The 23,897-nt window shown below is 42.2% G+C and overlaps 2 protein-coding genes across 3 annotated transcripts in view; one reads left to right on the top strand and one right to left on the bottom strand.

Moving 5' to 3' along the window:
• The window catches only part of si:dkey-16j16.4 (uncharacterized), a 23,210-nt gene extending 5,884 nt beyond the window's left edge, over nucleotides 1-17,326 (top strand). Inside the window, exons 2-6 of one of the 2 annotated variants that reach the window (XM_053335554.1) lie at nucleotides 3,603-3,684; nucleotides 3,865-4,376; nucleotides 8,362-8,415; nucleotides 13,046-13,215; nucleotides 17,316-17,326. In XM_053335554.1, the coding sequence (XP_053191529.1) occupies nucleotides 3,603-3,684; nucleotides 3,865-4,376; nucleotides 8,362-8,415; nucleotides 13,046-13,171 (774 nt within the window). In that variant the 3' untranslated portion in view covers nucleotides 13,172-13,215; nucleotides 17,316-17,326. Of the gene's footprint in view, nucleotides 1-3,602; nucleotides 3,685-3,864; nucleotides 4,377-8,361; nucleotides 8,416-13,045; nucleotides 14,336-17,315 lie in introns of those variants that run through there. The other variant, XM_053335553.1, reaches the window with a different exon arrangement.
• On the bottom strand, nucleotides 16,303-23,897 carry slc4a1ap (solute carrier family 4 member 1 adaptor protein). Its single transcript, XM_053335551.1, has 14 exons — nucleotides 23,004-23,897; nucleotides 21,095-21,314; nucleotides 20,866-20,994; nucleotides 20,728-20,788; nucleotides 20,497-20,636; nucleotides 20,247-20,407; nucleotides 19,790-19,859; nucleotides 19,403-19,592; nucleotides 19,170-19,266; nucleotides 18,774-19,044; nucleotides 18,304-18,396; nucleotides 18,136-18,212; nucleotides 17,925-17,994; nucleotides 16,303-17,473 (listed from the first exon to the last, which is right to left on the bottom strand). The coding sequence occupies exons 1-14, from the start codon at nucleotides 23,814-23,816 to the stop codon at nucleotides 17,424-17,426; spliced, it is 2,442 nt and encodes an 813-aa protein (XP_053191526.1). The 5' UTR covers nucleotides 23,817-23,897; the 3' UTR covers nucleotides 16,303-17,423.

The raw sequence follows: 23,897 nt of genomic DNA, 5'->3' as shown, positions 1-23,897 counted from the left end.
TATTTACCTTTAATTATTGTGTAGTCTCCACTCAGGACATACACAGTGAGGAATGGAGGACACTACTCACTTAGCCAATGTGACATTAATAACCTCTTAGCTGCTAATGTGAAGTGTGGCAATACTGAGGTAAAAAAATGATCAAGGTCATGTCCATGTATCACATGATAAGTCCATATATAGACATGATGATGTTGATAATTATGTTATTGTATGATAAGTCAATAATTATTGTGACAGGCCTACCCGACTAAAATATCAGTCAGCCGATATTTCAAATATATCGTTATCGATTAATATGTTGTCTGACATGTGCTGATATTTTTATTTTTTATTTTTCATTCATAATAGCTAATTATAATCATTAAGTTTACTGTCTCAATGCACTTACTTATGTTATACAATGCATTTTATTGTGAAACTGTAAAATATCACATCTCCATTACACATCTTTATCAAAAGTATTTAATAACCACATTTGAGTGGTCACTACAAAAAAGTATTTATGTATATATTCTGTACATGGCTACTATATCGATATCTGATTTTTTTTTTTTTAACTCCCTAATATCAGTATTGGCATCATCTCCAAAACTCCAGTATGAGTCGGGCTCTAGTTCAGAACTGTAAATGGAGCAGTGATAATACACAGTGTTAGAAATAGATAAACAATGTCCATACTCTGCAAGTGTATATTGCTCTCACAGCTGGCAGAGGTCTAAATCCTCACCTTCAACACTATTTGAATATTTGTCTAGCAAAGTAGCAGCGGAGCAAAATTTAGCAGCTGGATGAGACAGTGACAACCACCATCAGTGACCATCACTTGAAGATAATATTTGAAGGATGTATTACTTTTTAAAGCTTCCACAGAGTGCAGACTAGCTCACAGCAGCAGCAGAGAGTCATTTTCACACTTTGTACTCTCACTCAGCACCTTTCCCTCACTGTGTTTGTTTTGTGTGTGTGAATGCAACGCTAATGACTAATAAGTGTGTGGGGAAGGGTGTGACTGTGGGTGGTCCTGATTGAACATCACATCAGGTCGTGTTTGTGCGCATCATCTATACATTGTGTACTTATCTCGCTGTATAAATGCATCACATGTACTTTTACTCTCCTCAGAAGACACATGGGTGCGTTATAGTTAATGTGTAATATCACCAGGAGCACCGGAGTCATACCTCAGTTCATCCAAAACTGACACTTCTGTGTAAAGGCGGTATCGATGCTTAGCTGCAGGGATTATAGTGTGAAGCTGCCTATCCAGGTTGCAGTGTTTGCAATCCAGGCTTAACCACAGCTTTATAAAGAACTGCAAGTAAGCCAGAAAACCTAGCCAGAGGGAAAAAGAAAAGTTTCATCAAAATGCATCAAACACTGTAACATCTGATGATGATGATGATGATGATGATGATGATGATGATGAAGATGCAGACTGTAAATTCAGTCTTGGACATCAGTTTAGTTGCTGATTAGTAGATGTTGTGTGGACTTCAGTTATATAATACAGTATGTGTCATATATGGATGAGAAAATGCATTTAACAGCATATTTTAGAGCTTTTTTCTTCTTTATTGAACAGAATATACAATCAGTCAGTCATCCAGTTCAAAATAAAAGAAATAAAGCTTCAATAAGTTAAAGTTAATAATCTATCTAGAATACTTGAATGAAAAAGTATGAAGGGGTGTGAAAGGAAAGGAGAGGAAAGCTCATCCTGTCTAACCATAATAACAGCAGGTAATTGTGAGAAATGACATCTCATGTTTGCTGAGTCTAAAAAGCTCACGCTCGATTCGAGGTTGACACACCACACACCTAGAGTGAAACTCAAAGTTCTAATAAGGTGTGCGTGCGCTCACTCTTTGTTTTACACTCCCAGACAGACACTATTTGCATGTGTGTGCTTTTTATGGGGTGTTGACACAGACATTCTTTGCATAAGTAGTAATTCCCCAGACAGAGAGAACGAGTTATATTCAAGTTGTAGTCCATGTCAATGTGGTGTGACAAAAGAACACTTGTGGGTTGGTGAAGTGAGGAGGTCATCAGAAAAAACACAGGTGTCAGCAGCCATCAGTGTATTTCTGATGTTGTCTGATGCATTCACAGCCACTGTGAGGAGGTCTCAAAGGACAAGAAAAGGTCAACTTATTAGTGTCATCTCATATTTGACAGACTTCCAGGTAAAAAGACGCACAGATCTAAAACAATGACTAATCATCCTGCTGACCTCACTGAGCAGGAACACACATTTCAACATATCTTCCATGCACAATTAAGAAACCACAAAGTGTATGACCTACCAGCATCACTCCACTCTCTGTTCTTTTAACAGCTGCCTCGTGGACGCTGCTCAACTTTATAATAATTCACCTGAGCTCCAACCCCCAAAACTGCATTTTCCCCTCCCACCGTTGTTACTCCGCTGTTAATTTTTCCTATACGGAGTTCATGAAGCCAGTTTAACTCGACAGCCAAAGTCTGGTACGCTGGCTGCGGGCCTGTTCATTGAGAATCCGTCCCTCAACTCGTGTAGCATTGAAAGGCAAGACAGCTGCACTCAGGCCTCGTCCAAATGTCAGTAATGATGATCTTACACTGGAATATTAGGCTGTATCTTATGCTATCTTTATGCTAATGTATTCAACACTGTGCTGGGTCATTAGACTATAATTTCAGTGTTTTCACATCAGATTTGAATTTAGCATTTTTTAGAAACTACATGTCCACATAGTGGAGTTTACAAGGACAATGGTGGTTTTGATGTTGGACAGTTATTGAAATGAAACAGTGGAATTCACACTCAAAATGAACTGAATGGTTTCTGTTTTGAGGCTGCGGCTCCTTTCTCCCCTTTCCCTCTTTCTCAAGAGCTTCAGAAAGAAGAGGACGTGTGTGTGTGTGTGTGCCTGCATGCGTGCATTTGTGTGTGTGTGTGTGTGTGTGTGTGTGTGTGTTAGAGAGTAGAAGGGAGGACACTGTATGTCGGTGTGTAAGCATACGCACACACACGCAAGCACACAAGCACAGATGGCAGCTGCTCAGCGAGGCCTCAGAGTGGTAATTACTGAGTGCGAGGCGCATTACTTAACTCTTAGCGTTGCAGTCTGCAGGGTATCTGTATTGTTGCTACTGCTGTAGACCAGGAATTGATTTTAAAGAGACAGTCTGTGAAGGGGAAAAAAAAGAAAGAAGGAAGCAGCCTGAACTTAACTTGGACGGCATCCTCACTCTACCGATGCTGCTTTTTTATGACTTAAAACATCCATATTTAATGTAAGGCAGCTGTAGGAATGACATCAGATGTTGCAAATTAGGGTCTGTTTTTTGTGGTCAGCTAGGATAAATGTGGACTTTATATGAATGTGTGTGTTCATGTACGTCTGATAAACTGTAATGAGCTGGGTTTCTGTGTGAGGATTTAGTGCTATTTTGTAATTAATAATCTTGTCCTCAACTGACTCAATGAAACTGAATACAATTTTGAAGTCTCTAGAGTCTTGTTGAGGGGTTCTTTTCCAGCCCCTATCTATGTAACGGTTAATATTACTATCTGGCATATTTGACCTACAGTGTGGGCTCCATCCTTTTTCCAGATTTCTTACCATGGCAGCGGTGAGGGGGGAGAGAGTGATGACTCAGAGGGAGAGAACCAGGAGCTTGCACAGATTGACAGAGGTATGTGCTCTCTGCCAGCCAATAGATGATGATACTCTCCATCACTTATTGATGATGATGTAATGCCCCCTCGATTGACCGAGCACAAAGACGCTGTTGTAAATAAAGAGCATTTTAAACTCTTTTGTATCAGCGCCTCCTCCTTCCCCTTTGACATTTCCTGTTTATTGGCTCATCCAGAGAGACGGAGAAATTGCGCCCTCACCCCTTTGGCCACCAGCCAGCAGCACAACCAGGGTCCCCTCTCTCCAGCGCGGTTACGCCGCCTCCGCCTCCTGCTAGACGCCAACCTGGACCGCCACTCCTCGGAGGAAGAGCTGGAGCGAATCAGCTGTGGGGACAACAGGAAGTGGGTGTCGCTCCCCCAGCGGCACGGCGAACACCACAGCAGCGCCTCCAGCGACGAGGAGGTGCGAGACCTGTGCGGCTGCGGGTCGCCGGCCGCCTCCGCCAGGCCACTCGTCGAGCCGGGCGCCTGCCTGGCCGCCTCCCCCAGCCCAGTGCTCTTCAGCTCCAGCCCGCCACGTAGCCTCAAGCCGCCCCCCATGCGCTTTCAGCTTCAGGTGGTGCAGCCAGTGGCACGGCCCATCATTTTGACCCATTTCGACCAGTCGGCACCTTACAGGAAGTACAGACACAGCTACGGTGGGGAACAAGGGAGGCCCAGTCTTGACCTGGAGAAAATGCAACAGGTTAGTTGCCCACACTGTATTGAAATGCTTTACTTTACTTGCCCATTGTGTCAAAAGGTATCTCATAATGTAATATACATTAAAACTATAATGAGCTTATGTTTAGAAACAGCAAAATCATCACCATGCTATTCTTTCCATGTAACACTTTGAACTGGGAGTATGGATGGCTGCTAGTTTGGCTTAATTATTGACTTAAAAACATGACAGTGGTGAAGGAAGATCCTTTAATCCTTTACTAAAACCAGCAATACTACATCATTAAACATAAAACTCTATTACAAGTAAAAGTGCTGTATTAAAATGTTACCTAAGTAAAATCACATATAACCAAATCAAAAGTAAAAGAAGTCAGTGCAGTAAAATGGCCATAGTGAGTGGTACACTATGATATATTTTATTAGATAGAACTACTTTAGATCCTATTGGGTAGTTTAATCTGTAGCGATACATTGTATTTGTTAAACTCATTGTAATAAGTACAGTAGACTAAGAAGTAATATGAAATAAAGATAGTCAAGTAAAGTAGAAGCACCTCATATCTGTACATTATAACAGTAGTTGAGTAGATGCACTGCAAAGTAACTATGTAGTCATGTTCTAAGGATAATTAGCAACTAATAAGTGTTATCTGCATAATTATCATATTAGTAATCTCTAATATCACTGATGCACTACTTATCCGTCAGTCAGCATCAGTGCAGTGTTTAGCTTGGAGAAAACCTTACTTCTTAATTAGCAGGGTCCAAAATAATGTCATATAACACACGTAATCACTTTCCTTCTTATTCTTTATGTAGTTTTCTGAACTGCTTTTGTCTACGGGGCAGAAAAGAGGAACAAACATTTCTTTGAACTAAACAGGATATTTATAAAATATGCTGAACCTTTCTAACAGGATGTGATACATTATCTCACACGTCTTATTGTTAGCTAAATTCACTTTATGCAAAATACTTTAAAGTATTCAGTGAATGCCACTTGGTCTAAAAAAGTATATATATATATATATATATATATCCTGGCAGCATCAGTACAGTTGTTACTACCTGCCTCTGTAATAATGTGTGATTTCCAGTGAAAATGTCGAAAGCACCAAACAGATGATGCCACCCACTGAACAACACAAACAGTTATGTTGGGCTGTGGATTTGCTCCATAAATACAAAGAGGTCTACCCGGTTTCCCTCCACACACACACACACACACACACACACACACACACACACACACATACACACACGCACGGCCACACAAAATACGCACGCTCGCACAAGCAAACAAAGTCTTCCCTTTCCATAGCCGGACGCTCGCCACCACGGTGGTCTGGCTGGAGAGGGATGAAGGAGAGGGAGGCACGGACGGCAGATGTCCGCCCTCGTTTTCTCACAAAGGCTGGCGAGCTAGGGGAAACGATGGAGGGGTGGAGGCAGAAGGAGAGGATTAAATAAACAACAGAAAAACGACAGCCACTAATGAGTCATGGAGAAGCCGGTTCACTAATCATTAAAATCCAATAGACTTGTTGGCCCACACTACGGATGGGAAAGGGTGTGTGTGTGTGTTTGCAGATAGAGAAACTGCAGGTTTCAGGGGTCCATATGTCCATGGGGTTTTTAGAGGGAAGGAACAGATGATGAGAGACAGCGGGCAGCAATAAGAGGGGTGAAAAGGAAAAAAAAAAAGAAGAGGAGAGAGTGTGTGTGTGTGTGTGTGTGTCGCGCTGGGGTACGCGTCTATCATCTCGTCTTTTTGTGTCTGCATGTGCATCCTCCTGTCTGTGAGTTTGTTGCTGTATCTGTGTGTGTGTGTGTGTGTGTGTGTGTGTGTGTGTGTGTGTGTGTGTATGTGTGTGTGTGTGTGCACTCAGTCAAGTGGAATGGGAGGTGCTGCAGGAATACAATAGGGGGCCTATAGAGGTAGCTTGCAGACAGGGCTCCAGTCTCCCATTAACCCTTTAGCTGGACAACTTCCAGTCTCAAAGTAAGCCTTGACTTCCACACTGTCACCATGTCATTTGTTTCAGGGATGCTGCTTTGGAGTGTTAAAAAAAAAGCAATTTAAAGGTGTCATCCATGGGAATAGTGTGTGATATGTGAGGTAGGTGGAGGAGCAGTGCACTACTTATATTTAGGATGTGTTACAAAACATCCTTCGTGTCATATTCCCAAAGAAATCCATTTTAGACAGCAGACTTTTCAAATATCTCTTATTAGAGCTCCAATTGAGAAGTTATGATGTTATATATGAACTGGTGAAGATTCCTCTTTGATGTGGGAAGAATAAAAACCTGCGATCAAAGTTGTCATTGTTACACTCTGCTAATCCACGGCCATGTGACTGGCCTATATTCATTTATTTCATCATTTTCCCTCTGAGGCAGAGTTAAAAGGTCAGCAGGTTGTTTTCTTTTCGTCTCTCATAATCCCCCGTGCATGTTAATCCACGTCCAATTGCTCAGATGTGGTGGCTCGATTGTTTGTTAACCTGATTATCGCAGGAGAGCAACAGTTTGCGTGGCAGATGTCTGTTTAGCAGCTCGTTCGATGACGTTTTGAAAAATGTTGGGATCTGCACACGCAAGTGGAACAACTCTATAAACAGAAGAAAAAATATGCTTTGCTTAATGGGCTGTTACAGTGTTTAAACATGTAGTGGCTCTTCTTACTAGCGTACATTCTTGCCAGACATTTTTTAAGCGTAACATTGTTTTTGAGACTTTTCCTGACGTCTGAGGAGACACTGGCTTTCTGTTCATGTCATTAAAGTCTGCAAAGCCGCTTGCTGAGACATGAAACTTTCTCATGATGGGAACTTTGTCAAAGCATCATCAATTTAGAAAGTAGATAAGCATTTGGAAGAGTAGATAAAAAAAAAGCAACAGCTGGCCTAGATAAGGCTTATTTGGATGAGGTCCATTCAATTCTTCAATTTAAAATGTCATAAATCACTGAAAACAAAACAAATCCAATAATTAAATGCAATAATAAAGATAATCCACTCTTAGAGCACACCTTAAAACTGTTGAAAAGATTGTCCATTTTTATATTTTATTCCTTTTATTTGTAATGTGTGCGTCACTCCCAACCTGTTGGACGTCACTCATGTATGTAGGGGGCTTGTGTGGGCTGGTGGTGGTCACGATGACTCTATTGTGTAGGTTGAAGCAAGATCAGGACAAAAAAAAAAAAAGATCAATATCAGTTATCATTTTAATATTGAGGGAGATAATGTGTAAAGCTCAACCTTAGAAAGTTGATAATTGTACAACACTGAGTCATTTGATCCCATACAGTATAAAAATGCTCATCATTTTTACCTTATCTTGATGGGGTTTTTTCTTTCTTCAAGCAGCTTGCACCCAAATGAACTGTGGTGCCAGTGATTTGAAAAAAGATAAGGGTTGGCAGGAGGTGAGCATGAGGGCAAGTGCACACCAGCTCTCTCCCACATCACAACAGCAGGAGTCTTGTGTTTCCATTCTTCCCTGAGCTCCCTTCCCCCTTAGAAGCTACCTCCCCAACTCGAGACAATTCCATGATTGTGTGGTCCCTCCACCCCCGCTGCTTTTTTTTTTTTTTTTTTTTTTTTTTTGGAGAACAGTGTAGCTGCGTGGACATGGAGGGGAGTGGGAGACAGGATATTGCATAAGCTTCATTGACTGACTGTTTAGTGCGACAGCTGGATTCGCCCCACTTCCTTGATCATCTTGAATCAATTGACTGCCGATGTTCACGATGTTGCTCTTAAAATGTTTGAAAAGGTTTCATTTCAGTGAAATATATACAGTTAGAATCAACATTCACATGCACATAAACCTGGTATGTACACAGTGACTGTTTATTAAACTGTATGAGATAAAGCATGCAGAGTTCTGGGGTTTGTGAGACACATAAAAGACGCCGCCGCAGAAGGTTTACTCATGTTGAGAGAAAGGAGCTGCATCCTCTTCATAGTTGTCATTCTACATTCTTGTCCTCCACAGAAAATGCTGCTGAAAAAGAACTGCGGAGGGAAAACGCGGACTATAAAGATCCGGGTGAGTTCATTTTTTATTCAACGTACGCTATCCCATCGTAAACGGACAAAAAACCCTCCTGTTGTATATCACCATGATGAATGTGCTCAATTTACCCTAGGTTAAAAACTTTTCTGTGATTGCCTGTCATAAAGATAAGTTGTTTACACAAGTGGTATGAATTTGAATGCACACACACACGCACACACACACTCACACACTGCTGTTCCTTTTTATGCTCAACCACAATAGCCGGTCCAGATCAGGGTGTCCATTACAGCCACGATAAGGGTTGCTCGGGCCCCCGTGAACAGCCCGGCCCGTCTCGTCGCCAGCACCTTGATGTCCGTCCAACTGCATACTGTGACAGCATCTGGCAACAGCGTTTGTTCCCATGCCATTCGAGCAACAGAGCCATGCCTGAGACGTCTGCAAATCTGATAGCGCTATCACATTCCTTTTGCAAAACAGCACACGAGCTAAACTATGTCTTATAGGTATCAGTGGGGTAAACAAAGCAACAAAAAGGGAAAAAATGCACCCTTGTCTCTTTTTTTCAGGCCGGTCTCATTTGATCTCTTGATCTCACTCAACAACCTTTAATCGCCCGGCTTTCCACTTGTCCCATTAGTGGTCTTAAAATTGTTGTGTACATTCTACTCTGCTAAATAGCTTTGTAAACACAAAGACATTTTCATCACCAGTGATCTTCCTAGACCTGTCACAATAATTATTGGCTTATTGTACAATAATGTAATTATCACCGTCATCATGTCTATATATGGACTTATCATGGACCTCAGTATTGCCACACTTCACATTAGCAGCTAAGAGGTTATTCATGTCACATTGGCTAAGTGAGTAGTGTCCTCCATTCCTCACTGTGTACGTCAATAATATTGTTTATCGCGATTATTTCTGAGACAATATATTGTCCAACCAAAATAGTTATCATGACAGGCCTAGTTCAGGCCTAAACATTATATCTTTATAAACATCCACCAACTGAGCACTGCCACCGTGCACAGGTTTTTGGTAGAGTGTGTTTGTAGTGAGTGAGGGAAGCACGTCAGAAAAGCAGTCGGAGTGGAACAAGCCCGGGCATCTTGGCACGGAGCGGGCCACTCCAGAAGGATGCACAGTGTGGTGAGAAAAGTGACGTTATTATCACCTCGTGTGGGATGGTGTCAATGGAAAGCTCATCACACACTTGTTTATGTACACACACACACACAAACACACACACACACACACACACACATCTATACACCAAACTGTAACAGCATCTAGGTCGCTCCACATAGAAGCGAGAGGGAGGTACGAGCAAATTTGTGTACATAAAGTGATGCTTGAGAGCGGTTGAGGGAGAACAAGAGAGTGGTGATGAGAGATGGAGCTGAGGAGGAGGAGGAAGAAGAGGAGGAAGAGTGTTTTTTTTGCGGTTCCCTCGTGGTGTATTTCCAGGGATGAAGTCATTTTCCATTTATAGCCTGACCGGCTGCTATCTGTTTAGCTCGGCTGATACACAGAGATATTGCTCATTATCCCGTGTTCTCACTGGTGGAGTTGGTAGTGTTGTCGTCCCCGTCGGTGACGTCTGTGGGCCCTGGGTCTGTTCCAGTTGATAGATTTCCTTGAAGAGAGTACACAGCCAGTCTTGGGGATTGATGAGCCATTTGGAGGCTCGTGTTGACTCTCGCTCCCCCTTTGTACCACTCTGTACCGTGAGCCCATCCCACCTCTCCTCCTCTGTTACATCTTTTCTCTGCTGCTTTCTCTCTCTTTGTCCCCCCCCCCTCCTTTTATCTGTTGGACCCTCACTTTCCTGGCCTGGATCCAGGAGAGACACTGGACCTGGATGGGGCCCCTGCTTGGAGATTGGATTCAAGCATTCAAGCATGGGAGTTGTTAAGAGGTTGAGGAGGTCGATGGTGGTGGTAGTGAGTGAGTGTGTGTGTGTGTGTGTGTGTGTGTGTTTTAAGGGGTTGGGGGTGGGGGTCATGTGGAAGCAGTATGAAAAACACAGCTTTGGCCGCTGCCGGTGAGGCCTTCCCCCTCTAGGGGTATGTGTGTTTGGGAGGTGGGGGGGTGATGAGAGCTTCCCAGGCTGTAACAGGCAGAAGTGATGGCGTCTGGTTTCAGCCACCGTAAAGAAAGATTTTGGGGAGGTGAAGATTGATCGAGGTGAGGGAAATGGGGCAGATATGGAGAGAGTAAAAGGAAAATGCGCTTTGATTTTTTTTGATTGAAGGAAACTACATGATGTGGATGTGATGTAAAGTTATGTTTTGTTTTAGCATTAGAACACAATGATGTTAAAGGAATAGTTTGACATTTCTGAATATATGGTCATTAACTTTCTTTATTTTTCATTAAGAGTTAGATGAGAAGATTGATACAACTCATGCCTGTCCATCATATATGAAGCTACTGCCAGCAGCCAAGTTATCTCAGAATGAAGAATGTTGGAATATTTTTTCCATCTTGGTCTTTGTATGGATTAAATGATGGTAACTTTGTTACCTTTGGGCAAAGCCACCTAGCTGCTTACAATATGTCAGGTGACCGATGAGGTTACCAGGCTAGCACTGTCCATGGTTGTATTATAAGAACTGACTAGGGCACTGCCTCTCATCCAATCAGCCAACTTGTGATATTGCAGCAAAAAGTCCCCCTGAGACTACAAGACGACAAAAGAGAAGTCTGTAAAACTGTTGACAAGACACCACGAACAGCAGACAAGGTCAATTAAGAAGTTTTGATTCATGAAGGTTTTATTTTTGTAAAACCTACCTTGAGCTGAGAAAAGCCATTTTAAAAAATGGTGACATCATCACGATGTAAAGGCTATGGGCTGAGTGGGAACTCTAATAGGATTGGGTTGGACATTGTTGCTTTAATTTTAGAAAAGGGTACTCTAGACACAATGAATGAACAACTGTTAGTTATGGTGAATTTTTGGTGAACATTTTGGAGTTGTTTCTTGCATTATTTCGATCAGTTTGTCGAAACTGAGGTGAAAGAACGAAGAAGCACTTCTCTCTCCTTTAGTGTGTACCTTCTTATAGTACACACAGACAAGCTGACAAGCCTACCAAAAAGTAACCAACTGACACCTTTGGATGTTTCTGTCAGTCATGTGACAGTCATTGGTCATGTGGCTTCGCAGGTTATAGCAAGAGTGTTGTGCTTCCAGTCTATACACTTAGCTGACCTGCTAGCGGTAGCGTCATATTTATCATAAAAACAAAAAAAAAGTAGACAAGAATATTTCCCACAGTGTCAAACCATTGCAACAACAGAAGGCCTGACACCACTTGTTGAAAGTATTTCAATGTGCAGATTAGGGGCAAAATAAATATCTAGCAGCAGGCGGGAGATGAGTGAGGTCTTACTGGTGTTTTAACTTAGCCTTCCAACTCCTGCATGTGATATTAGTGGTTTCCACAAACTGAAGGACTTGTGGGACTTGTACTTTGTTTGACCCGTCTGGGCCTTAAATGTCCATCAAACTGCAGATGTGACCAAGACAGAACTCCAAGGGGGATTGCAAACGTGGACAGGGAGCCATCCTGATCTATGACTCCCCCGCAGTTGGACTGACTTGCAGCTACCATATGGAGAACAGTTCACATCTATCAAGTTTTACTGTAACTTGTTCTCGAGCTGCGACTTGTCTCTCTACCTCTCACTTTTTTTTCCTTTTTTTTTTGCCTGTTTATTTTAACATTGGTAGATAAAACCGCTCTAAGTGGTTATGGGAATTGTTGCCACGTTACTGCGGCTCAGTTGTCAGCGTCGAATCCCCGAAGATGTCGTCTGAAGTCATAGCAACACCTGTAGCCTCACATGCACTGCTAATGGAGCTTATTTCATATGCACTGATGTCACTGAGTACTTTTCCAGCAGCAGTGGGCACTCTCTCACTATCTCACTCAGTCGCAGAGACGCATTCATGACAAGTTCTCAGAGAGGTGCCTGCAAAGAGAAACATGCTTGACACCGAGCACACACACACACACAGCCCACGCTCACTTAAGCTTTCCGTTAGACCCATGGGAAAATGTACTAATTACACTGAGTCCATCTATCCCGAGGTTCTCTCTCACTCTCACCACCTTCTCAAACTTCGCTCCCCTTCAGCAGGCTCTGGAGAAAGTGCTGCCTCACTGCCAAATCCAACAAAGTCATTTCCTGTCGTTTCCTGCAGGGAGGAAAATGACCAGGGCTAATTTTAGACGGAGGGCTTGTAGAGCCACAAGAAGCGAGGGTTCAGCTCAGAGAGGGGGGGCGGGGGGGGGCGTCTGTGTGAGTGGAAAAGCATTTATGTCATCGAACCTGCGGCGCGAATGACAAAAAAAGGAAAGAGTGAAAACGTAGTAACGAAGCGCAGTCATTTTCCCACCGCTGCTTTTTTCAGTTCCCTTTTCTCATGACGCTGCTACACATTTACCGACATCCAACATCACTACTTACACAAACCGATACACCAATCATACCATACCAATTAAAGTTTGGCAGGTAATCCCGACCCTTTGGCACATGCCATCTCCACCCGATAAAGCTCACAAGCTGGATTAACCCAAACACCTACTTCTTGACACGCCTGTCACTCAACATGAAACTTATCTCTCTCTTTTTACATCTACAGAATTTGACCAGCAGTCGTCCACCGCCCAGGTACACCTACGATCCCTCCATCTTCGCCTTCCGGTCCCTGAGCACAGTGCCCTCCTGCGGCCCCCTGACTCCGTCCGAGGATCCTCCCTGCTCATAAGGAAATTTACTCACTGCCAGATAATCTTCTCCCCACACCAGCCCTCCCCCCCGCTTCTTCATTCCCAGACAGCTGCTTTTTTTTTCTTTCTTTTTTTTGTGGCTTCTGCAGCGAGACCAAGGAGCAACTGTTAATGAAATGGACCGCTTGAAAGACATTTGTATTGATGGTCGAACTATTGCACACTCAGGTAATCCCACCCTGTAAACGCTGTCACTTTGATCATTATTCTCCACGTGGAATCATCAGGAACATTTGGAGAATAAAATGGCCTAAACGAAACATTTCTAAGGATATTTCAGGTATTGCATATTGTATTGCCGTCACTGAAAAAGATCCTATGATTGGAAAGGGAACGATCAAGAAACACATATGGACGATGGACCAGAGGTGGTACAAAAGGGACATGGCTACAACCTGACTTAAGTTTTGGGCTTTCAAGGGAAATAATGCATGTAAGACAATCAAATGGTTCCAAGGTTTCTTCCTTTGATGTGATTACTGGACATCTTGTAAGGTTCTTGGTAACTTCATATTGTAAACACAGCGAGGTGAGTCGACGGATGTCCTGTAATTGTCGAGATGAAACAACCTTTATTGGATGTGCTATTTGAATATGCAGGTCATGACGAGCTGTAACAAAAATGTATGATTGTAGTTCAATAGTCGACCTTTGACCTTTTGATGATGTACGTTTCTTAATGAATATTAGTCCAGGTCAAAGTACTTGTAAGTACTTGTATCCTCTTTTCTTGCATGAATTCCACTGTTTTGCAGAAAGAGCGGTATGTTGAAATAAGGAAGTATGAGTATAGTTTGCTGCACATTTGGCAAGTGTATCTGGTGCTGTGTTACGCATAGCCTACTTGTAGTGTGCCATTTTTTTTTTCCAATATTGTACCTCATTACTTTCTAGGTAGAAGAGGACCACTGGTATATGTAAGACATCCCAGTGTTTCTAAAGATCTCTTAATGCCTTGAAATGACATTCCTGTTGTGTTGAATGAAACTTGAGGTAGTTCTCAGCTCTGGAAACGAGCTGATAATCGATTTAAACACAATGTCACCACTGTAACTAAGATTTCGCCGAAGTGAATGTAACAATGTGACATGTTTTTCGTCCCTTGTTGCACAAAATGAATCAATAAATGCCCTGTGGCCTCTTGTTAAGGAGATTATTTTATTTGAATCAATATCATCCTGTGACATAAATACTCAGAGGTGATCAATTCAAGGAAATGCATGAATGAAAGAGTGGAGGAACATAATGAATACAGATGCTTCCATTCAAGGCTCATTGAACGGTTGGTGATAAATTACTTGACCTCAACTCTTCTGAACACCCACGGGAGATTTTGTATTGACGTGATGGACAGTGCTCTCACTGCTATCATCAAAACACCAAAGAAGGTATTTTTTAGAAGATTGCTGTTCATTCCTCCAGTAGACCTCCAGAGACGTGTAGAATCTATGCCAAGAAGCATCAAAGCTAAATTTGTCACAAGATACTTTTCAAGATGTTTTTCTCTCCTTGAAACTCAGTGTTAGCCTACCATAAATGTTGCTGAGGTATTTCCACGTTATTGGCAAAACAGCTCCTAAATCCCATAGCAAACAGTAAATCTTTAAAGCTGCACTAACTAGTATTTGTGATATTCATAATTGGTCAAATGGCAGTCCATAATGTGAATGTAGTTAACTGTGGAGGCAAACCCATATAGAATTATCCCCTGAATACACAGTTCACCTTAGCTCAACATAGCATATTTTAGCTAATTGTTATGGTTTTAAGCTATTTTCAGTGAAAAAACATACTGTATATTACTTGTCTAGCACTAAACAGCACACACACACAGTTAGCAATGAAGTTAAAGATTTAGAAGTTAAAGATGCAGATATTTCCCTCAGGAGCTAGAAAACAGAAAAGACAAACATAACTCCAAATAAATACTACTGCTGCTGTGTAACTGGTTGTTAGTGTAAATAGGCAAATGTTTGCCAACACATATCCACTTTGTAAGATATTAATTTTGTATTTTTAGCCTTCTGCCCCTAAAGTGACCAAAAAAATAAATGCTGCTGTAACAGAATGTCTCCTAGCCAATCTTGCCAAGTTCAAAATAAAACGCTAATATGAAGACATACTTAATATATAGTCTGCGTTCCATTTACCTCAGAAGTTGGAGCAGGGAATGATGTCAAACCTAAGTTTGTTCGTTCCAGTTAGTTAGCTACTGATAGCAATACTAGTTAGTAAAAGTGCATTTTGCTGTATTTTGCTCATACAGTACAGCAACATGCCCACTGATAGAAGTTGGACAGTGTTGTGTGTGGCACTGATTAATGAGACACAAATATGGAAAAACTGCTAATAAACAGGATATTAGTACAACTTTCACACTGTTGATTCACAGGACATCCATCTTGGATTTTGAGGTCGGAGCTGGTGAGGTTCATCCGACTTTCCAAGTTGGAAATCCAACTTCAGGGGGCATTCCAGTTCAAATTTCCAAGTGGAAACTCAGAAATTCTGACTTCCGAGTACAACTGGAATGCACCAATACTTGTTGACGCTTGTTTAGCAGCTTGCATCCACCATCAAGAGCTGCTTTAATTCTTTCATTCACCCATGTTATACAAGCTAGTTAAAGCTAGGTTGCTTGTTCAAGATGCTGATCTTATTGCATACAACCACACAGATACAAACATGTAAGGCCTAATAAGACAATATCTTGATCATGCCAAATAGCCCTGTAAACACTATAACCCTAATCAAGCCTGTTAGGAATCACTGCACCTCATCATAGGCTTATATTATAATCAGCGGAACATCATCTTCAGTGCGTGTGTGTACAAAGAGGATGTGCCAGGTGGAAGGACAAAGGACTCGTCTTATGCGTTTGAGGCAGAGAAATCTGTTTTCCATCAGTGATTAGTAGGTCACAGCACAGAACATCACGGCAAAGATCTGCAGCCAAGACCGCAAGCCTCTTTGTGCCAGATCATACCCTGAGAAACACTCTTTGTGTGTGTGAGAGCTTGAAAGAGAGGAGAAAGAAAGTCTGACGTCAAAACTGGGTTGGGCGTGTGGAAGGCCTGGTGGTGAACAGCAGAGAGGACGGGCAGGTGGAAAATCTGGAGGGAAGCGAATATATGAGGGTGTAATGGGGTGAATTTTAAGTATGTTTTTCAAAAAAAAGCACTTAGACCAACTTTCAGGTTATGTACAGACAATTTTATTATACATTTTATATAAGAAAATACAGTTTACATTTAAGAGACAAAAGTAGAAGAAGTGGAAAGTATGGCAGTTACCCAACTATACAGCACTGAGTGGGAATCCTGCTATGAGCAAACAAACACCAAAAGCTGACTCGCTCATAAAGACAATCTTGTTAAAAAGAGAACTTCGAAAAAGGTTGGGTAGTGTGTGTGTGTGTGTGTGTGAGTGTCTGAGTCTATAGACACACACACACATACACTCCACTTACTGTAGCTTGAGTCATTATCAGCTTGTGTTTCATCCAGTAAGCCATCCAAGTGTCCAGATGGTCAGAAAAGCTGCTTCAATGCTCTCCCTCTTTTCTCCCCTTCCCTGCTACACACTCTCTCTCTCTCTCTTTCTTTCTCTCCTTTGGAGAAGAAAAATAAATAAATAAAAGGTTATGCCAAGTCGATTGATTGAAGCCAAAATAAGGGGAGGTGGATACAGATTGGATGTCAGGTGGATTTAAACTGAAAAGAGGAGCAGCCAAAAGACCAGAAAGCTGAATTCAGATCAGTTAAGCTGCTTCTGCTCTGTCCCTTTCTATTTTCTGCTTGGATGATGTAAAAGAGTGGAGAAAAAAAAAAGACAAAACTCAAGTTGTGGCCCATCTCTATTATACGCAGAGAGGAGAGGGGGGGGTGGAAAGTGCCAGCGGGCCTTCTGCCCAGTGTCTGCTCTGAAGGGAGGAGGGTGAAGGGGCAATTCCCCCCCGAAAAGCTTGCCAACTTAATGTGGATTAGATTGGTGGGCTTTTTTTTTTTTTAAGAGTGCAAATAGCCTCAAAAAGATGAAGGGGCGTGTGTCATCTCTACTTGTAGCTCTCTGAATCCCTCGATGACAGCAGTGAGAGGAGCTGGGACACTTCTGCCAAACTCCCCCCCGCCCCGCCACACACACAGGAAATGGGATGGGTGGAGGGTTAATGGACAGTGCTGACACTAGAAGCTGTGTGTTTTGGGGTTTTATCTCTTATGTTTCCTCCTCTCAGTAGCCATACTTTTCATTTAAGTGCGTGCGGCCGTCTCCAGTCTGACCTGTGAGTGCAGAAAAGCAACATTTCAGCGTCAAATCAATTCACGTTTACACAGAAACTAAATGCGAGAAGTTCATAAAATAATAAACTCTTCATCTGTTGATTTGCAATCTAAGTGTTAAAACAGGACACGGTGCAATTAGTCATGACCCTGAGTGTGAAGCTGTTTGGCAGCTGTTCAAAGTTGATTTTACTCCAGTTTTATCTTATCATTTTTAAGCGACTTTGATCTGCGTTCCTCGGCCAACAATGAAAATGTTGCTTCAATTTCTGCTGCTGACAAATGGACCATGAAAGCTTGTTTACTTCCTCTCACCAAAAATCTGGGGTTTTTCCTCCCCTTTCAATGAGCTCAGCAGCTCACTGACATGCAATGCTGTATTCTAAAAATTGGCATTAATTAACTCTGCATGGTTAATCAGGATCAGCTGGTTGTGAATGTGTGAGTTTACCTGAAGGAGGCACCCACACACAATAATCAGGATCATCCTCTGGATACTGTCCTGACAGCTGCACGGGTGGCTGTGGAGACAAATGGGAGTAAATTCCACATACACACACACATTTTCCTGTAAGTTAGAATTTAAGTTTATACCTTTGGGGGTGTGTGTGTGTGTGTGTGTGTGTGTGTGTGTGTGTGTGTGTGTGTGTTTGTATATCTACCCTGCTGGGGCCCATGACTTTCTTCTTCCCTGGTTTTTTGGGACCTGGCTCTGTGTCTCTTCCTTCTGCTCTGGATTCTAGGGAGATAGTAGTGAGGTTAGAGCAGCAGCACCATCAGAGTGTTATAGAGTGCAGGTTAACGCAGCCATAATAAAACACAGAACCCACCTGTGCTGGATGTGGTCGGGGTCTGTTTGCTGCTCTGCGGTGGAGCCTGCTCTGCTGCGGACTTGTTGCCTTTCGTCTGTTTGTGGCTTTGATCTGATGCAAAAATCACACAAAAATAATAAAACATGGATTATTTGAGGATGTGTGCACATCTACAATTCTCTAATGACCTTCATATTGCAGGTGTGAGTCATAAAGATATGACTGTATCTAAAAATGCCAAACTTAAATATGAGAAACTACATCAAAGCACTGCACGTTGCTGTTTATTACATCAATAAAAAAATAAGAGGTTTTGAAAATGAACATAGAAGCATTAATAGCAAGCAATCTGGTTTCTATATATTACATATCTACTGCCACCCAGTGGTATTATGAGGTATTAATTATTATAACGTACAAACATACTGTAACAGGATTTTTAAAAGTATGTTTCTTTAAGGTGGTTAATGGTTATTTTGACATCTAACCCTTTGTATCTTGAGACTGTGCTGGTCTTTGCTGTCCTGAAGAGGATCTGTCTCTGGATATGGAGCTGCTGGATTCTTCAGAGTCCATGTGAGACTCAGTGATACTCGCACACTCTTTATCATCGTCATCATCATCATTGTCGTCCTCTTTTTTTTCAGCCCCCTCCTCCTCCTCTTCTTCTTCTTCATCCTCCTCCTCCACTCCACTAGGTGGAAGTTCTTTCATGTTGAAGAGCTCTGCCGGCAAGTTTGGACGCTTAGGAGGCAACTTCTGTATAAGGAGAAAAAAAAGCCCATCAATGGTAGAAAATAAAAGCTATAAAAGACATAAAAATTATTTTTTAAAAAGGGAATTAAAGAGTCAGGTGATTAGAAAACATAAGAAACAACACTGACCCCAATGGTACCAGTCTTTAGTTTGAATTTGCTTCCTCCCTTCATGGCTCCAAACAGTGGTAAACTCCTCTTAGGTTTCTCCGACTCTGAGCTGCCACTGTCACACAAACACAGACCACAATAGTATTTCTTGGACAATGCAATATATGTTGCCATATTATCAGGTCAATATCAACATCAAACATTCAGTTTTTGGGATGTTCCATAAAATCTGATAGGATGTTAAGTGTCACCTGGGCAACAGTGAGGGCATCTGCGCAGGTCGTGTGAGCTCCACCAGTTTGCGGAGACGCTGGGCGTCTTTGCGCAGGTCGGCCATGTGGACGTGAAGCTTCCTGCGCTCCACGGCGTCCATCGCTGCCTCGCTTCGCACCGCCATCATGAAGGCGTCCAGCGAGTCCTCGTTAGAAGAGCCGGATGATCCTGAGAAGGAGGGGGGTGATGAGCAAAGTGAGACACACACACACACACACACAGGCTAGAGAGAGAGAGAGAGAGAGAGAGAGAGAGAGAGAGAGAGAGAGAGAGAGAGAGAGAGAGAGAGAGAGAGAGAGAGAGAGAGAGAGAGAGAGAGAGAGAGAGAGAGAGAGAGAGAGAGAGAGAGAGAGAGAGAGACTCACCTTTAGCATCAGAGTTGAGCTTTTTCTGTGTCTCTGCCAACTCCTTCTCTACCTCTGACAGTTTGCTCACCTGTATGAAAGAAGATGAATACATGAATTGAAGACAACAATACACATTGAATATAACAAATACTTTACTTATATGCACATATAACAATACAACACAGAATTAAATAGAACACCTGTTTCACTATTCTATCTGGCAAAGTATGAAAGTATGACAGAAGGTAGAGACAATATGAATTTACTATTATTATATTATATCACTAGTTCCCAGCAGTATAACCCTCATGTTGTCCTTTCAGGTCAATTTTGACCAGAAAAGACAACAAGCGTTGTCAAAATGAGGCCTACATAACATAATTTCCTTTTGTAAAAAGTTGGCTAAAAAGGTGTAACTCTTATACTTTATACTTTATCAACAGTCAAACCAGACCAGATCAATTTTGAGTTTTACCAGAGATTCATAGGTGTCAGGCCTCTCGTCAATCTTTCCCGCCTTCTTCATCCTCTCCTGCCTCTTCCTCTCAACGGTACCAGTGCGATCTAGGAAGGTGTCATCGTCGCTGTCATAGTAGTCCTCGTCTTCCCAGTTCTTCTTTTTACGCTTCCGGGACACTGAGAAAGAAAAAAACAGGAAGAACTCTCGTTACAATCCTAACCAGCTGGAACTTCTCCACAATTCCTCCTTTTCATCTGTGTCTCACCTGCTTCCTGCCGCAGCAGCCCTCTGGCTTCCAGCATCCGACAAGCCTCCAGGCAGCACTGGACCGCTGCGTCTTTCTTCTTCCCTGTGTGCGTCACCTCGGCAACCAGCTGTCTGCCCAGAGCATCGTCCACCGGCAGCCTGACAAAGACAGAGAATAACACAAAATGAGCCACAAGAAGCACCGTCTTTACCTTCATTATCACAAATCTAGTGTTTTTAAGTCACTTACTTTATTCTGCAGAGCCAGCTGCCATGGCTTTGGTCTTCATACTCAAACTCCAGCTCCTCCCCTGAGATAAAAGGTCAACATATTTATACTTTCTTTTTATTTGCACATTGTCTCTGACATTGTGGCTCCCTGTCCTACCTTCTCTGTCGTAGAAGCCCTGCAAAGCCTTTTTAGGGTCTTTGAGGTAGGCAGCTTCCTGGTCTTCTTGGAACTCTGTTGAAAAGGGGTTTTCCTCGTTCTCGTCTTCCTCCGGGAGCGCCTCCTCATCTGTGGGAGGCAGATGGAGTGAAAGGGAAAAAAATTAAACTTGCATCTTTTTTTACTCACTTTAAATGCGTTTCACAGATGTGCCGAAATAAAAGCTCACCCATTCCCCAAGAGCAGCCTGAATCCTCGCCGGACACTTTGCCCTTGTTGCGTTCACCAGCCCTCTTTTCCTCCCCCTCCTTGTCGTCATCGTCGTCATCGTCGTTGTCGGACCCGTCTCCCATCATCCTCTTCTCCAACTCCTCCTTCTGTTTCCTGGCTCGCTCCCTCAGCTCCGTCACTGTCAGCTCGGACTCCTCTTCCTCGTCAAAGTCTGGACCCTGCAGGAGAAGAGAAGAGAGAGGAGATCAGAGAGTTGTTCTGCATTAGCAGCAGATTTATAGACATGATTTGTAGCCTTGCTTAAGGGTAATTCTGAACTATTTTATTGGTATGTTTTGAGGGAAGGAATGCTTTATAGTTTCTTGTAAGAAATGAAAAAATGATGAAGGAAAATGTAGAAAGGGCAGATGATGCAATGCAGGAGAAATGTCAAAGATATTTCACTTCTATTTAACTCTTCTGTCATCTTAAAGGAAAGTGTGATAGGTTGCTGTAACTCAGAGAAAGGAGGAGATCCTTTCCTAAAGCTATTACTAGCATATAAGAAATGTTGAACTCACAAGACCCATCTGGATTAACTACACTGACACACACACACACACACACACAGCTCCTTCCTGACTCCTAACCAGTGCTAAACCCTGCACTCTGACCACTGCTCTCCTCTGGACACTCAGGTGTCTAATCACTCAGATGACCTTGCACTCGTTCATCTTGGTTAAGTCTCTTCTCTCTTCTGGAATGAACTCTTCTATTACCACAAGATTAAAATCTCAACCCTTCCTAACACTAACTTGTGTCTCTTTTATAAAATAAAACAAAAACTCCACTGTCCTGTAGCAAATATGCAACTATTTTAATAATTTATTAATTCGCTTCAGTTATATTTCAAGCAGAAATTCAGACATACTCAAGCTTCAGCCTCTTATTTTGAAAGGAGTTGCTGCTTCTGCCTGTTTTACATGACAGTAAACTCAATTTAAAGATGTAAAGACATCTTCAAATTCAGATTCAAGTAAATTGTGACAGACACTTTTCACCATTTCTTGACATTTTTTTCTTTGTCACTTACATTCAAATCCAATACCTATAATGTCAGGTGTCAGGATATTTTAACATTGTAAACACTAAACTTGGTAAAAGTGGTTTTGGCACTCTTAGATTTATTTAACATGACTTTGCACTTGGCATCTGGTTGAGATGTAACCGAGAAACACAACCAATAAAATCAGATATAAGTCACTGTGTTTATTTTAATCATGAGCCCGTCTGACTTCACTTTAAGCTTTGTGCTGTATAAGAGTAGGTAACAATAGCTTTTGAAGGCTTGAATGATTGCCTCATTATACAGTTTAAGCCCTGTGAGAAGCTGCAGCCTGCAGTAGATATCAATGATCATGAACAGGAGTGGGCTAGAGAGCTTTTATTCTGAAAGCTTCCTTCTTTCATTTCTTTTATATATATATATATATATATATATATATAAATATATATATATATATATATATTTATATTAAGAAAGAATATTATATGAACTCATGAATGTATTAAAATATGTTAAACATGGATATTCTGCCCTTGACGAAGTCCATAAATTAATATGCACTTAAATGACAGTAAAAACAATAGTAGTAATAGTAATAGTTTGATGTGATATACATATAGATTTTAAGTGATATACATATAGATACGCATTTTGTACAGTTGAACTGAAGTAGTAGTATACATGAATAACTAATATTTCACAGTTAAGTACATTAAAAAGCTAGTGAGCTTTTAATTTGAAATGTTTCTTGTATTATTTTGTTGCAGTTTTTAGTAGTTTGTAGTAATACAACATTTATAAAAACAAAATAAAAACTGTATAAATAGAGATGTGCGCGTGCAGGTGTGACGCGTGACCTCACCTGCAGTATAAACAGCCTCGTGCTCCCACCGAACTTTAACACGTGTCCTACTTTAATCCTGATATAGGTCTTCGGGGGGATCTTATTCTTGTTCACCACTGTACCGTGTGTGCTGCCCAGATCCTGGACATAAAAGCCGCTCTCCTCCCCGGCAGACTGCTCCTCTCCCGGCTGCCCGCGGTACTGAATGACGGCATGGTACCTGGAGATGGAGGGGTGCTCCAGAGAGACGTCACACACAGGTAAGCGCCCCACCACGAAGTAGCTAGTGTGTGTGAGGGGCACAGTGTCCACTATGGTGCCGTTTTTCAGGATTTCGAGGGAGTAAGAATCATCTGGAGGTTTGCCCCCCCAGGTCGGCTCTGTGTATGGGAGAGGAGGGAATTTACCAGCTGGAGGACCTTTAGCAGGGAGCACCCTCGGTTTGGCTTCTGGTTTACTTCTGACAGGAGCGACTTCTTTCTCTTTATGAGCTATTCTCTTCTCTTCTTCTCCCTTTTCGGACGTTTTGCTCTCAATTACAGGACAGACAGGTACACTCTCAGTGGTATCTCCATCTTGAGCTCCGTTGTTGTCTTTTCTATGTCGTGTTTCTGTCGCTGCAGCTTTGGACGGAGCGGACACGTTAGCACGTTTAATGGCGAAAAAAGACGGTTTTTTAAAAGGCTCCTCTGTTTCTGGTTCAGTTTGAGGTACGTCTTTCTTTTCGGCGTCCCCTCCGTTTTCAGCAGCCGAGCACTCGTCTGTTTCCATCGCAGAGTTCATGTCTTCTTTAGTTTTCACGCTCACGTCTGACGGCGGGGACGCGGCCATGTTTGTGTGGTGCGGCTGTGAATGATGCTCGGGCTATTTTAACCATCTATGAAACTCAAAAACAACCAATAATACGTATAC

This window comes from Scomber japonicus, chromosome 16 (genome assembly GCF_027409825.1).
Source record: "Scomber japonicus isolate fScoJap1 chromosome 16, fScoJap1.pri, whole genome shotgun sequence".
Taxonomy (NCBI): Eukaryota; Metazoa; Chordata; class Actinopteri; order Scombriformes; family Scombridae; genus Scomber; species Scomber japonicus.
Note: the sequence above shows the minus strand (reverse complement) of the source record. Positions and strands in the feature narration are given on the sequence as shown.